Genomic DNA, 14,300 nt, shown 5'->3' with positions numbered 1-14,300 from the left:
TTTCTTTCCACAGGGAAGATGGAGAAAAGTTAAATGTTTGGAAAGCTCTCCTCAACCTTGAAAATCATTATGGCACAGATGAATCCATTGACAAAATTTTTAAAGAAGCCTTGATATATAATGATCAGAAAAAAATATATTACCATATCATGGACATTCTTATTGCTGCCAAAAAATCCGAGGTAAAAAATTTTCAGAACATATAATATTATTAATTTCAGGTTAAAAATGCTAGTTGGGACAGTGCCTGTTACGTAAGAACCTCTTCCAGCTGAAAGTTACTCCAAAAAGAACACCTAAGCAATTTATTATTACGAATGAGTGGCAACACCCTAAAAAAATTGCGTAAGATCTTCGACCATGTTGGTGTATGGGGTTCTTTAAGAACGAGACAACAGTACCTTTGAATTTATTTGTGTTCATATGAATTTTGAAAATCATTATTGTACATTTTTTTGTAAATAAATAGCATCAACAGTTTTGCTCCTGGATTTTGAAAGTACGACACAACCAGGGTTCGAAAATATCAGATATTTTGATATATACTGGATATTTTGATATATATCCAATATTTTCAATTAGCACAAACTAAAGTCTTCAAAATGGTAAATGCATCCTCAAATCACTCTTTGTTTTCTTATATTATAATTACAATATGAATATGTAGACTTAAAATTAATTTTTCTTTCATTATTTATATCCAATTTTTCAGTTTACATTTCTATCAATTTTAATGGAGTTAATTTAGCATTAGCTGTTTTACTCATTTTTCTTCTGTTAGCTACTTTTACAGTTATATGATTCAGAAATAAATAATATGCATTAGTTGGTGACAGTCATAAGGCATTTTCTATTATTCTGAGCAATGTTTAAAATTTAATTAAGCACTTTTAATATGAATTAAAATTGTTAAATTACTAATAATTTTATCCATATAAAACACAAGTAAAAAATGAATATTATATCCCCAAAAAAAAATTTATATAAAAAAGAAGTCAATTTCAGTTGAAATGAGGTGCGGGAAAGACGGTGTCACCAACAAAAAAGTTCAGATCTGAACAGTTACCAAGTTCCATAGCAGTTCCTCATAGAAGTTGGATTTTCCCATGTTCCTCAATTCATTTAGAAAACAATTTTTTACTTGCTTTGATAATGGATTTCAAACTTGCGGCAAGTTTTAGTCATCACTATTTTTTTTTTTTTTTCAAACTTGCCAAGTTTTAAATCCAATATCAAAGAAAGTAAAAAAATGTTTTCTAAATGAATTGAGGAACATGGGAAAATCCAACTTCTATGAGGAACTGCTATGGAACTTGGTAACTGTTTAGATCTGAACTTTTTTTTGTCGGTGACACCGTCTTTCCCGCACCTCATTTCAACCAAACTTGGCTTCTTTTTCACATTTGTTTTGTTGGAGTATCATTACTTTTTGAAAAGCTAAATCAAATGTTATGCTCTAATTTAGACAGTTATAAATGCAAAAGCATATATTACAAATATATGATTTCCTTTTTTTTCCCCTGCTGTTACCCTGCACTGGTTTGCTGTTTCTTTTTATTAGAAGTTATGAAAATATTTTGATAACTGGGGACTTGGGGAGATCGCCAATTTTGGGCAATAATCATGTTTTCCCATTTATCAGCAAAGCCAACGTACATTAGCTCTTGGTCTTTGGCTTCCTCAAATTTGTCGACAATTAGGAAAATTGCTAAGACTCATCTCAAAATCTGTCTCGAGTTTCCTTATTGTTCGGGGGGATTATCATAACGTAAATCGTAAAATATGCAGAATTTGTGAAAATATTTCTCAACTGTTGAAATTATTGCTGCCATTTTTGCTCCTCCTGTAAAATTTTGCATTTAATTGAGATCTAAAGTTTTTATAAAATTTTAAAGCCGGTAATTTTTTATTTTAAAGGCTTAGCTCTAGATTTGCAATTTTAATTATTTGATGCATCATTTTTCATTTTAGCGGAACTTAAAGTATTGTTTCAAGCCCCATTTTGCTTAGAAATTAAATTGTTAATTTAAAACTTCAACAACCTTGTTTTAGCAACGTTTGACGAGCCAATTTTTTTTTTATTTATTTTGCAAACGCGCAGTGAAGTGATTACACCATGATGCTCATAAAAAATAGCGTAGTTTTTTGTTGTTTTAATGTAGTTTTTTGAATTTTTAGATTTTTCCCTTTATATATGCATGAAAACCTATCTTTATGCCAAATTTCAAGAATGTGAGAAATTTAGAAGTTTGGAAACATTTTGATGAGTGAGTGAGTGAGTTAGTGTAAAAAATGACACGTTTCAGACAGTAATAATTTCATAACTATAAGAGGTACATTCATGAAATTTAGGATTATAAGGTCTACTAGGCAGCTCTATTAGACATACAAAATTTCAAGAACGTAGATTTAATAGTTTTTGAGAAATGAGTTGGTCAAAAGTAGCTTGAAATGGTTCGTGTAAAGTACACTGGCAGATGTGTCGCCTGATTTCCAAACTTGGCTGACACACTGCCGTGTGTCTAAATTACTTTGTTATATTAGTGATGTATTATACATTATAAAAATATAGTAAGTAACTTTTTGGTTATTTTTAATAATAAATGAACAATATTACTATGATTAACATACTTTTTGTTGAAAATACCATAGTTGAAAAAATAAATATAGAAAATATCATGATATTTTCAAAAAAAATATTCATTATATATATTGTGATAAATATCATGATATACATCGGGGATCCCTGGTCACAACAGTGCCAAAGCTTTTCCAATTTTGGTGGCAGTTCCAGAATTTCAGTTCTTAACATTAGAGTTATAAGATTTCGTTAACAACAGACACAATGGATGCATTAACACTAATTGTTTTGCTTTATTATTTTAACTAGTGGCACCCGCACAGCTTTGCCCATAGTAGAAAATTAAAAGGTCTTTTGGTTCGCCTGTATATTTACAAAAAAAAAAAAAAAAAATGTATCATGAATTTCTCACCAATTGGCTTTCCCATGTTACAGTTCCACGTTATGATAACTTGGTAATTTATTCGTCCATCTTATGATAATTTTGCTCGAGAAAATGTTCTTAAAATTGGAATAGAAAAAGAACAGATGGAATTTTCGAAAAATCGCTTCGAGGTGCCCCCCCCCCCCCCCCCCCCCCCGTGCTACAAAATAATTTGGTGCCAAAATTCATGAAAATCGGCCGAACGGTCTAGGCGCTATGCGCGTCACAGAGATCCTGAGAGACAGACAGAGATCCGGACAGATATCTAGACAGAGAGACTTTCAGTTTTATTATTAGTAAAGAAAAGATAATAACTAGAGACGTACCGAGTAGCACTTTGGCCGAGTACCGAGTACTCGGTCTTTTACTACTCTGCTGAGTTACCAAGTACCAATTATGTTTTAAGTAGAACCACTGACACACATGTGATGAATTTTGAACTTATTGGAATAGTAGTATAGACCTCCTTGTCCATATAATAGTTTTTTAAAACTAAATTCCTGCTGAAATTTAATTATGCATTACATAAAAAATTTTGTTTGTGTCAAAAATTTTACAAAAAAAAAAAAAATTTTTTTAAATAAATAAAAGGTATGATAATCAAGTTGGAATTAAAACAAATTACAGTAAAATCCCTCGAATGCGGGCACTAACAAAACAATTTTTTTTGTCCGCAACAGAGAGGTGTCCACAGGACAGGGGTTTAATAATGTTATTTGCATTGTAACTGGGGAATTAAAAATTGTCTGCATAAGAGGGGTGTCCGCCGCCTTTGAGGGGTGTCCGTTAAGAGGGGTTTCACCACATACCAATAAATTATAGTTCTAGTCTGCCAAACATAAATAATTTTTAAAAGCAGATAAAACAAATGTGCAGGAACACTGCGGACACGTGTTTCTGCCCCCCCCCCCCCCCGTTACAAGGAACGTCTTTTTCAGTGCATAACATGTGAGTTAAAGAATGTAAAGACATTCGACAAAAAAATCCGACTTTTGTCGGATGCCTTTAAATCCACGAGCTCCCATTTTGTGCATTGAAAAAGGAATTCCTTGTAATGCCAAAACACGTGACTGCAGTGTTCCTGCACTGTGCTTTTAACGTTGTTTTATTTCCTTTTATTTTTTAAGCAAAGGTATTTTTAAATTTTTTATAACTAATTTTTGTATGTAGCAAAAATACATTTTTAATATAAAAATTCCATATTTTCTATACTTACCTTTTTTGCATAATTTTTAATAAATAAGTTTTACTTATTTTGGGGACATTAAAATAAAGATTTATTCCATTGAAGCATTACAAACTTCATTATTCTCAAAATTTAAATTTGACTTTAATTTTATTGATTTTAATTGTAAATGATTGCAGAATATAATGGCTTGCTCTTTTTTTTTTTTTTATAAATTTTAGTATCTGTCTTGTACAATATTCAATTTTTTGCAACTACTTGGTATTGGCCGAGTATCTGATCAGAATTTGGCCGAGTACTGAGTACTCGGCAAATTGACCGAGTACCGAGTAGTTACCGAGTACTCGGTACGTCTCTAATAATAAGCATGGCAAAGATTTTAAGCAAGGTACTATAAGTTAGGTTAAATTTATTTGACTGTGTAAAGGTGCATTGGGTCCCTAATTTATTTGTTCAGGAAATAAAACTTATATTGTTTTATTGCAGTTCTGCATTATTAATAGTAGTAATCATTTAAATTTGTCCAATTTTTCAACGGAAGTGATTTTAACACTTAAGTACTTGGTCATACATTACATTGCACCCCAGGGTCCCCCGTACCTACCACAGATGTGGTTTACAGGTTGAGTAGGGCCTTAGAGACAGTTGAGCTACTATGAAGTATTTGTTGACTGTTGTTTTTGAGTGATAACCAGATTAAAAAACATTACAGTTGGCTATTTTTTCTTTAAACAAAACCTGGTAGCAGAAACTGCGAGACGGGAGATGTGTGTAGCAGATTTTTCAGTGGCCTGCAGATAATTTTACCAAAGAACCAAAATAAATAATGAAAAAAAAAAACTTGTCAAAGATCGTTTTTTGACCGGAAAGACAAAGGATGCTGCAACATTTCAGCTAGAAATAGAGTTGCCATATTTGGTCATTCACAAGATCAAAGTAGATAAGATGCTTAAGAGCCTAAGTTTACAAAAACAAAGCAGAATTGGATGTTTTATTTAACTGCAAACTAATGAAAATAACTTAAAATGCGCAGCAAATCGTTTTATTTTTAAATAATTTTCTTAAGAAATGAAAAATTTTATATTTTTAAATATAAAATTTTTATTCCACCATTATTTTATATTTTCATTCACTTTATCCTCATTGCTTTGGATGCAAAAGCGCTAAAAACTTTTCACCTAAAGCGTAGTCTCATGAGGATTTTTATTTTTAAATTATTTTTTTGCAACAAATTCAGAAATTTATATCTTGATTTTTGGCGTAGTCACCATGTTTAGTCATACCCAAAATGCTGGTACACAAGACACCATAAACGGAATTGAATGTTTACTGCAATGCAAACTGTTGAAAATTATGCAAAATGTGCCTTTTTTTTGGATAATTCGTAATTATTGTCTTGAAAAATGCAAAATTTTATCTTTAGAATATTATCTTCATTGTTTTAGAGGCTAATGTGCTAAAAACTGAATCATCTAAATTGTAGTTTTTTAAGGATTTTGAATTTATTACTACTTTTGTGTAACAAATTCATAAACCTATTTATAATCATGAATTTTCACATAGATGCTGTGTTTGGTCATTTGCAAAATGGAAATAGACGAGACTTGCTTGCCTAAGTTTCCAAAAACAGAATTGGATGTTTACCTTAATACAAACTATTGAAGATTCCAAGAAATATACAATAAATCTTATTTTTTTTTGAAAATATTTTCATCTAAAATGTGAATTATTATCCGTACACAGTTGTATTTGATCCTCATTGCTTTGGAAGCTTTAATATAAACTAAAACATTCATCTAAAATGCAGTTTCCTGCCAACTTCTCATTTACTAATTTATTTATTTGCTAGCAAAAATACCCGGCGTTGCTTGGGTCAGTAATAATTGTGAGAAACAACCGCTACTTTCATTCATTTTCTGTCTTAACTGAAAGAACTCAAAACACCCCGCTTTGATGTGATTAAAAATCGAGCTTCTTCCTTACCCATAAAAGTAAAATAGCAATAAATAAAAAGAATGAAATAGTATTCAGTTAAAAATGAAAGCACAATATTTAAGCATATAAAAATTTGAAGGATTTCCAAAATATGCAATTTTTTTTCGTTTTAAAAGATTTATCAGTTGATTTTTTTTTTTTTTTTTGAACGTAGTCTACAATTTTTTCTATATGGCTATCAAATACAAACGGTTTTGAGAAATGTCGCCGTCCATAATCCCACTATACTTGCCTTAGTTATTTTGGGAAACTTCAATTATTGTGGGTTCTTGGTGCAATTTAAAATGTTACCAAATTTGTGGTAATTGTTTTGGGACACCTTGAATAATGCTCTCCCTCCCTACTTTGTAAATCTGTCTGTTACTAATTTTCGTCAATGAAATATTGTCGCCAAATACTGAGATATTTTTGCTGACCATTAAGTGATGCTAAACATTTTCATCCGAAATGTTTCCGAAATTAGTAGTAAAACTTGACAAGTGTTTAAAATTGTGCACACAAAGACAAATTAATTGAAGTTTTTGTGCTGTTAATAGATTTGCCTAGTTTAGTTAGCAGATCATTTTACATTTTAACAAAAGCTTTAAAGATTCTTTTAATGGCGATATTTTGGTTACATGGTGAAAGCTGAGAAACATTATTACGTGAATAAAATATGACAACGCATATAAAATACAAATTGAGAATGGGAAAAGGTTAAAAAAACCCAGCAAACAGCTGTTTCGGCAATCTAAAATACAAGTGCCATCATCAGTGCATTAAAAACGAAGACAGGTTCACCCGACTAAAACACAGTCGAGGCGAACAATGGAATGAGAGACAAGTTGTAAAAGATATGAGAGCAGCAGACTTAGATAAAATGAAAAGCTTTCTGCGAACACGAATCCTGACTGGAAAATTTTCTGCAAATAATTATTTTGCCTAACTCACCCTTGAATAAAAAATTAAATTTATATTCAAATATGAAAGAGACAAAAAAAAAAGTGTTTTAAATCATTTAATTTTTTTTACAATAACATATAGTTTGCTTATTTTTTCACCAACTGAAGAAAACTTCCAAAACCATTATTTTTTTTACACATGTGCTTTAAAAGGCTTTTGGAGAAAGGCTTTAACAGAAATAAATTCTGGGATTTTCTTAAAAATTCCCTTTAAAAAAAAAAAAATTTTTTTTTTTTTTTTTTTTTTTTTTTAAATCAACATTAGCAGTTTGAAAAAAAATTTCTGCAGAGCCAAAAATTTTCTGCGAACGCTGTTCGTGCGTTCGTCTATATTATGCAAGACTGGAGAGCAGTACCGGAAACGATGACGTCAAGGTTACGTCAGAACTCCAGAGGACAGTTGCACTCAGGAGAAAACGTCACGGACAAAAAATAAATCAAATAACAGACTTCCAAACATTAGAAAAAGGGGGAGTGCTAGTCAAATCATTGACGATTAAATTAGCATTTTTCCATATGTAATATGACTCCCAAAAATCTAAATCATGAATGGACGAACACTCGTGAATAACTTTGGCGGAAGAAAAAATAAAATTATGACCGCAGGACCAACAATGTTGAGCAATAGAGGAGCGTTTGAGATCCTGTTTTTTGACGTAATTTTCGTGTTCGTTTGCCGGAATTTGAGGGATCGTCGAGTCTGCCCAATGTAGGCCAATTTGCACTGGCAGGAAACACTAAATGCCCCATTTGTCAAGGTTGTGAACAGGGTGTTTAAGCTGTGAAAATTTTAATTTATTAACAGGAGAAAAAGTGACGGAAAAATGAAACTTTTTTAAGATTTTGGCAATTTGTAGACTGATTTTAGGAAAAAAGGGTAAGACAACGGAACTCAAATAGTTCACAGGAGCAAGTGTTTGATTTTTGTTAGTTGAGCTACATAGCTTCTTATAAATGGTATCAATAATATCTGATGTGAATCCCCGATCCACCGCAATACTTCGTAGGTAATTCAGTTCTGATGAAAGTAAATTAGAATTTGAACAAATGGCTAAAGCACGGTAAATAAAAGATCTGAAAGCAGCCAATTTTTGTTTAGGAGGATGAACGGATAACTTGTGGGGGGGGGGGGGGGAGAAACAGCAAAGGGTTTACCGAAAACAGTAGTTGTAAACGTATTGTCATGACGAGTGATGGACACATCAAGAAAAGAAAGATGATTACCATATTCCAATTCAACCGTAAATTGAATATGTGGGTCAATAGTATTTAGGGTGGATAAAAGGTTATCAAGGTCACTGACAGACGAGTCCAAAAGCACAAAAATGTCGTCAACGTACCTGACGTAAAAATCAAATTGTATAATTTTAAATAATTTAAGTTCGGAATAGTGCATGTACAAATCACTTAGAATTGGACTCAAAGGGTTGCCAATAGCAAGACCTTCAGTCATCCGGAAAAAATTACCGTCGAAAACAAACATGTTTAATTTTAAGCAAGAACGTGTTAAATTGCACAATTCATTTATCTCAAAGTAGGAAAAGTGATGTTCAGTTAATCTCATTTTAAGGCAGTCTAACGCACCTTCAACAGGCACGTTAGTGAAGAGTGATTTCACATCAAAAGAGGGAACACGAAAATTACGTCAAAAAACAGGATCTCAAACGCTCCTCTATTGCTCAACATTGTTGGTCCTGCGGTCATAATTTTATTTTTTCTTCCGCCAAAGTTATTCACGAGTGTTCGTCCATTCATGATTTAGATTTTTGGGAGTCATATTACGTATGGAAAAATGCTAATTTAATCGTCAATGATTTGTCTAGCACTCCCCCTTTTCCTAATGTTTGGAAGTCTGTTATTTGATTTATTTTTTGTCCGTGACGTTTCTCCTGAGTGCAACTGTCCTCTGGAGTTCTGACGTAACCTTGACATCATCGTTTCCGGTACTGTTCTCATATCTTTTACAACTCGTCTCTCATTGCATTGTTCGCCTCGACTGTGTTTTAGTCGGGTGAACCTGTCTTCGTTTTTAATGCACTGATGATGGCACTTGTATTTTAGAATGCCGAAACAGCTGTTTGCTGGTTTTTTTAACCTTTTTCCATTCTTAATTTGTACTTTATATGCATTGTCATATTTTATTCACTATGCAGTACAAAGTTTTCGACTACTTTTTATGTATTATTACGTAGTCTTTGGCTGCAAAAAAAAAGCAACAGTAGAAAAAATTGCCTTACTTTATAATTGAATCGTTATAACTAATTTTTACCATGTTCTTATTTCTATGAAATTAATATATATATTTAGTAACGAATTTCTCCAATTGTATGATAAAAATTGTATTGTATGTTTGATGCATAAACTCGTTTGTAAGTAATAAAATCACAGATATTTTGAAAAGACTCTTTTTCGCAGAATAGCTTTTCTCCCTATATGTTAAAGCCCAATTGGTGAAAATCTCTTATGTGATTGAGAAAAATGGATGTCATATTTAAAATCAGTGCACCCAAAAGAATAAAAGTTGCTCATTACCAACGGCACCCAAATTTTGCAGGCCTGTGTAGTTTTAGGCAATAAACACTTTCTATTTTCTAACTGCAGCCAAAATCAACTGGCTTTTTACTTAGTCCCGGTATTGATTATTGGCACAGATGAGGATAAAAATCCTAAAGAAAGTAATAAATGTCATGCTTGCTCCAGAGAAGCCTTGATTCAAAATTTTCAATATGATAAATATTGCTGTTGTAAGGCAGCGAATTTTTGTAATAATGGGTTTTATATTTAATCATTTAATGAGGAAATTACATGAAATCTACTGTTTTCCATCATAACTTTTTTAAACTAAGTTTTTGAAAAATAAATTATAGCCTTTGTTGCTCCCTGATAACGTAGCTATCCATGGCGAAAAAATGGTTAAAATCGGTCCAGTAGTTTTGAAGTTTACCCCGGACATCCTTACATACAGAAGTAGCCATTTATGTATATAGATTCATTTTTTGAAAAAAAAAAAAAAAAATTCAAATTTTAACTTAAATTTTCCATATTTAAATAAATATACATTGAATAATTGTTTTCATAGTATGCAGAGTTCTATTTATTTTTATAAAAGTAGTGAAAACTCCCCCCCCCCCCCCCCCTTTATTCGGCAATATTGGTGGCCACTAAGTTTTTTCGGGTCTCGTGGCCTCTAGCCAGTTGAAAAATAACTGAGTCTTGACCTTTTTACAAGGAACTTAAGCATGTTATGAAAACTTATAATAATGCTGCAGATTATTTTCAACTGCCTAAAATAGTGTCGCAGATTGGCTAGAAAGTTTCTGCTACAGGGAAACAAACTAATTTATGCAAATGCATTTGATGTTTTTCTTTCACAAAAGTATTAGCAAATTTATCGCATTTAAGTCACTGTTAAATTACTGACCCTCTTATGGTGCTTTTAAAAAATATATTTAAATTTTTGCTGTATTTACAGTTGGAGCAAACCTAACCCTGCAGTGTCGTAATGCATCGTTAATGTCAAACTTTCTACCAGTAATACTCTTTTCTGCACCAATTTGTAGAAATGCAGCGCAGAGAAGTGTTTCATGCTTCACAAAAGTTATTTCTACAGATTTATCAAATAGTTGATGCAATAATTAGAAAGAAATAATGAAATTTTATGTAGTTTATATAATATTTAAGTTATTTATTCAATTACATTTTGTTTTATTATTCTTTCAAGGATTTTACAATTATTCCTTCTGTTTTCTCATATTGGCAGTTACGTATTACATGGTTTACCCTGTTTATATTTTGAAGCTACAATATTATGTTAAGTTCTGTACATCACCCCAGAACTCCTATTTGAGCCCTAAAATTACTCCCCATCCCCACCTTTCCAATAATGCCCCCTTTTAAAACTGGAAGCTGGATCTGCCCTGATTTTGAACTAGCTTTTTTTATAATTATTGATTTTGAATAACTATGCTATTCTTCTGTAGTTTTTTTTTTTTTTCCCCCAGCTATATGCCAATAGATGCTATTACACTATTGGAATATAAGTGGGACTGTTAAAAATGCTAAAATTATGGCGAAGTTACCCAGACTGATTGAGAAAAATTGGTTAAAGACCCCCAACTTTTTATTTGTGCTTTGAAAATGTGTGTAAAGCATGACTGGAAGCAATCAGATGAAGTTAATTTCTTATTTGTTTAATCTTGAGATTGGCAGCTTTGAATTCGTGAATAAAGTAAAGTAGAATATAAGGAAATTAATTCAGAAAAATAGACTGTAATGCTTTTTAAATCAATAGAACAATGTACCTACATTCTTTATAATATTTTAAATTTTACCAGCATATAAGGAAAGGGGAGCACATGTGGACAATTTTGATTCCAAATACAAAGTATGAAATATGCTTGTAGAGGGACCTTAAACATATATATCTCTGTATATATGAATGTATATATAGATATGCTTTATATTTTAGTGATTTATTTATGTTTTAAACTGAAATAATTTAAAATATCAGGAACACATTTCATGCAATTTCGGAAATTTTACTCTGGAAATGTAAGGGAATTTGATTTTGTCTTGGGACTGACCACCCTGAAAGTAAAAAAAAAAACTTTCATAATGAATCTACTTCTACTGAAAAGTAGACTACTTCTTTGTAATGTACATTTCATTCCTAAAAGTAACTTTGTTTCATTTTGCATATCATTTTCTTCTGAGGTACATAACGAACTGCTACATGATCAAAGTAATAGTAACAAATAAGAAAATGCATATGTCTGTTTTACTGAACTGTGGAGATAAGTAGAAACTCACTTCTTATCTCAGAAAAAAAAAAAAAAGCCACACACTGTTTTCAGAGACAGGCGTTGTAGAGCCTCAGTACTTAGTGCCTAACATTAAGCAATTTCTCCTCCAAGAGTTTTTTTTTGAGGACTTGGAGGCTGAAGGTCATGTTTGTGGGAAAATAACATTTCAAATATTGATACTATATTATACATGGGTAAAATGATCCATATTTTGTGTTTTTATTTTTAAAAATGTCAGTTTATTAAAATTATACTTCTTTTACCCTCCTGAAGAAAATTATGAAAGTATAAATAGAAAAAAATGGAAAATTTTAGGAAATATTTGCTAAATGTTGAAAGTAATTCAATGAAAAGGTTGATAAACTTAGCATTAAAAAATGAAATCAAGAATAAAATACAAATGTAATAATTTTAAAATATTACCATTAATAGATTTTTATTTTAATCTAAGATGACTAATTCAAAGTTTCATAGACATTGAATATTTAAAATTTTATTAATCTCATAGATTTGGTGTTAAACCCAAGATTTTAAATGAGTCAAGCTTTTATCAGTTTCTTTGTTTTAATATTTATACAGATGAAACAATGACAAGTACGAGTGGATGTTGGTTTTGTGTTTTTAAGACATACAATCCATGGTTGATGAGTTTGTCTCATTTTTCTAATTATGTATTTCTTATTTCAGTTAATGTTCAGTTGCATTTTATTATTTTTTAATATGTTCTAAATATTTTGTTACATTATTCCTTTTTAGAAACTGGAGGAAGTACTAAAAACAGCACTGAAAAAATTCAAAACGGATAAGGAGTTCTGGATAAAGATATGTAGTTACTATATGCAATCTGGCAACCAGAAAGAGGCTCGAAATTACTATTCTAGGAGTCTTCAATGCACAATACCTAAAGAACGTATGTATGGAAAACAATATATTTTTTTTTCTTTGCATTAAGCTTTATTTGAAAACTTACTACCAGATCGAAAATAGCATATTTTCATTGGAATGTATGAAATGAAATAATATTACAGTATAACTTTGTTTAACAATACCTGATTCAACAATTTCCTCAATTTAATGATACATGTCACTGATCTGGATTTGATTGGATTAAATGTCTCTGCTTCTCGATTTAACGATATCCTTTATTTAACGTTAACTTTTTCCAGTCCCTTGACATTCGTTAAATCAAGGTAATACTGATTTTCTACTGTATTACTATATTGTATTGTTTAAATTAATAGAAATAAATTATATCCACCCTAGCAAGAATATCACAACTCAAAAAAATCAATAAATCTCAACATACAGTAGAACCTCGGTATAACGACCCCACGATACAACAACCCCTTTGTTAGAACAACCATTTTAAAAAGTCCCAATTTTTTTACCATAGGAATAATGTTAATTTTGAATCATTACAACGACCCCAAGCGTATCATTTTTTGTTAGAGCGACCACCAATTTTTCTATTGTACATTGTGTATTGCTATTGCACATTGCACTGTGGTGCAACTTCAAGAAACCTGTACTTCTCTCTTTGTGTTTGCTTAAAGGAGGGGAGGGGGGCATGACGAAAAGGAGCGAACTAAAGACCAGAGGGAAGGGAGAAGGAGCAGTCACAGGCATTTCCGAGAAACAAGTTGTAAGAACGGACATTCTTCTAGCTCCCAATTGGCTGGAGACTGCATGCCCGGGAACATACGTGTGGTGGGGTTGCAGAGGGGACGTACGTCACTCTTCTCTCTTTTCCAAGTTTCCGAAATTCCTATTGCACTGTTCACTCGTTAAAATGGCTAAGCCAAATCAAGTTTCTATAGATGTTAAGTGCAAGATTTTGGCCGCGATCGATGAGAATAAATGTCCAAAAGCTGAAATTGCGAGACAGTTTGGTATCCAAAAAAGCACGTTATTCACGATCCTCAAAAACAGAGATAAAATTTTAGCAGCGAATGATGCAGGTGTCTCAAAATCCAGAATGCGTGCACGAGAGGGAAAATTCCCGCTTTTAGAGAAAGCCTTAGTGGAATGGCTCAAAACGATGTGGTTGTGCAATACTCCAATAGATGAAAATGTCTTAAAAGAAAAAGCTAGGGTTTTTTCTGAAAAAAATGGATGTTGATATAGATTTCAAAGCTTCAAATGGATGGTTTGAGAAGTTCAAGGAAAGGCACGGACTCTCTTTTAAAAAGCTATGCGGTGAGAGTGCGGAAGTCAATACTGCAACAGTCAACGGATGGAGGAAAGAATAATTGAAAACTTTACTAGAAAAATATGAGCCAGACGACATATTTAATGCAGATGAAATGGCTCTCTACTACAAGCTGTTGCCTGATAAAAGTCTGGTACTAAAAAGTAAAGAAAATGCGCACGG

General features: G+C 31.8%; 1 protein-coding gene across 1 annotated transcript in view; it reads left to right on the top strand.

Annotated features, from left to right (window-relative positions):
• The window catches only part of LOC129233582 (protein RRP5 homolog), a 36,828-nt gene that overhangs the window by 18,714 nt on the left and 3,814 nt on the right, over nucleotides 1-14,300 (top strand). The window contains exons 3-4 of the mRNA XM_054867592.1: nucleotides 14-182; nucleotides 12,686-12,839. Coding sequence (XP_054723567.1) covers nucleotides 14-182; nucleotides 12,686-12,839 — 323 coding nt within the window. The remainder of the gene's footprint in view (nucleotides 1-13; nucleotides 183-12,685; nucleotides 12,840-14,300) is intronic.

This window comes from Uloborus diversus, unplaced genomic scaffold (assembly GCF_026930045.1).
Source record: "Uloborus diversus isolate 005 unplaced genomic scaffold, Udiv.v.3.1 scaffold_542, whole genome shotgun sequence".
NCBI lineage: Eukaryota > Metazoa > Arthropoda > Arachnida > Araneae > Uloboridae > Uloborus > Uloborus diversus.
The sequence above is the reverse complement of the archived record's forward strand: the minus strand, read 5'-3'. Positions and strand labels throughout refer to the sequence as shown.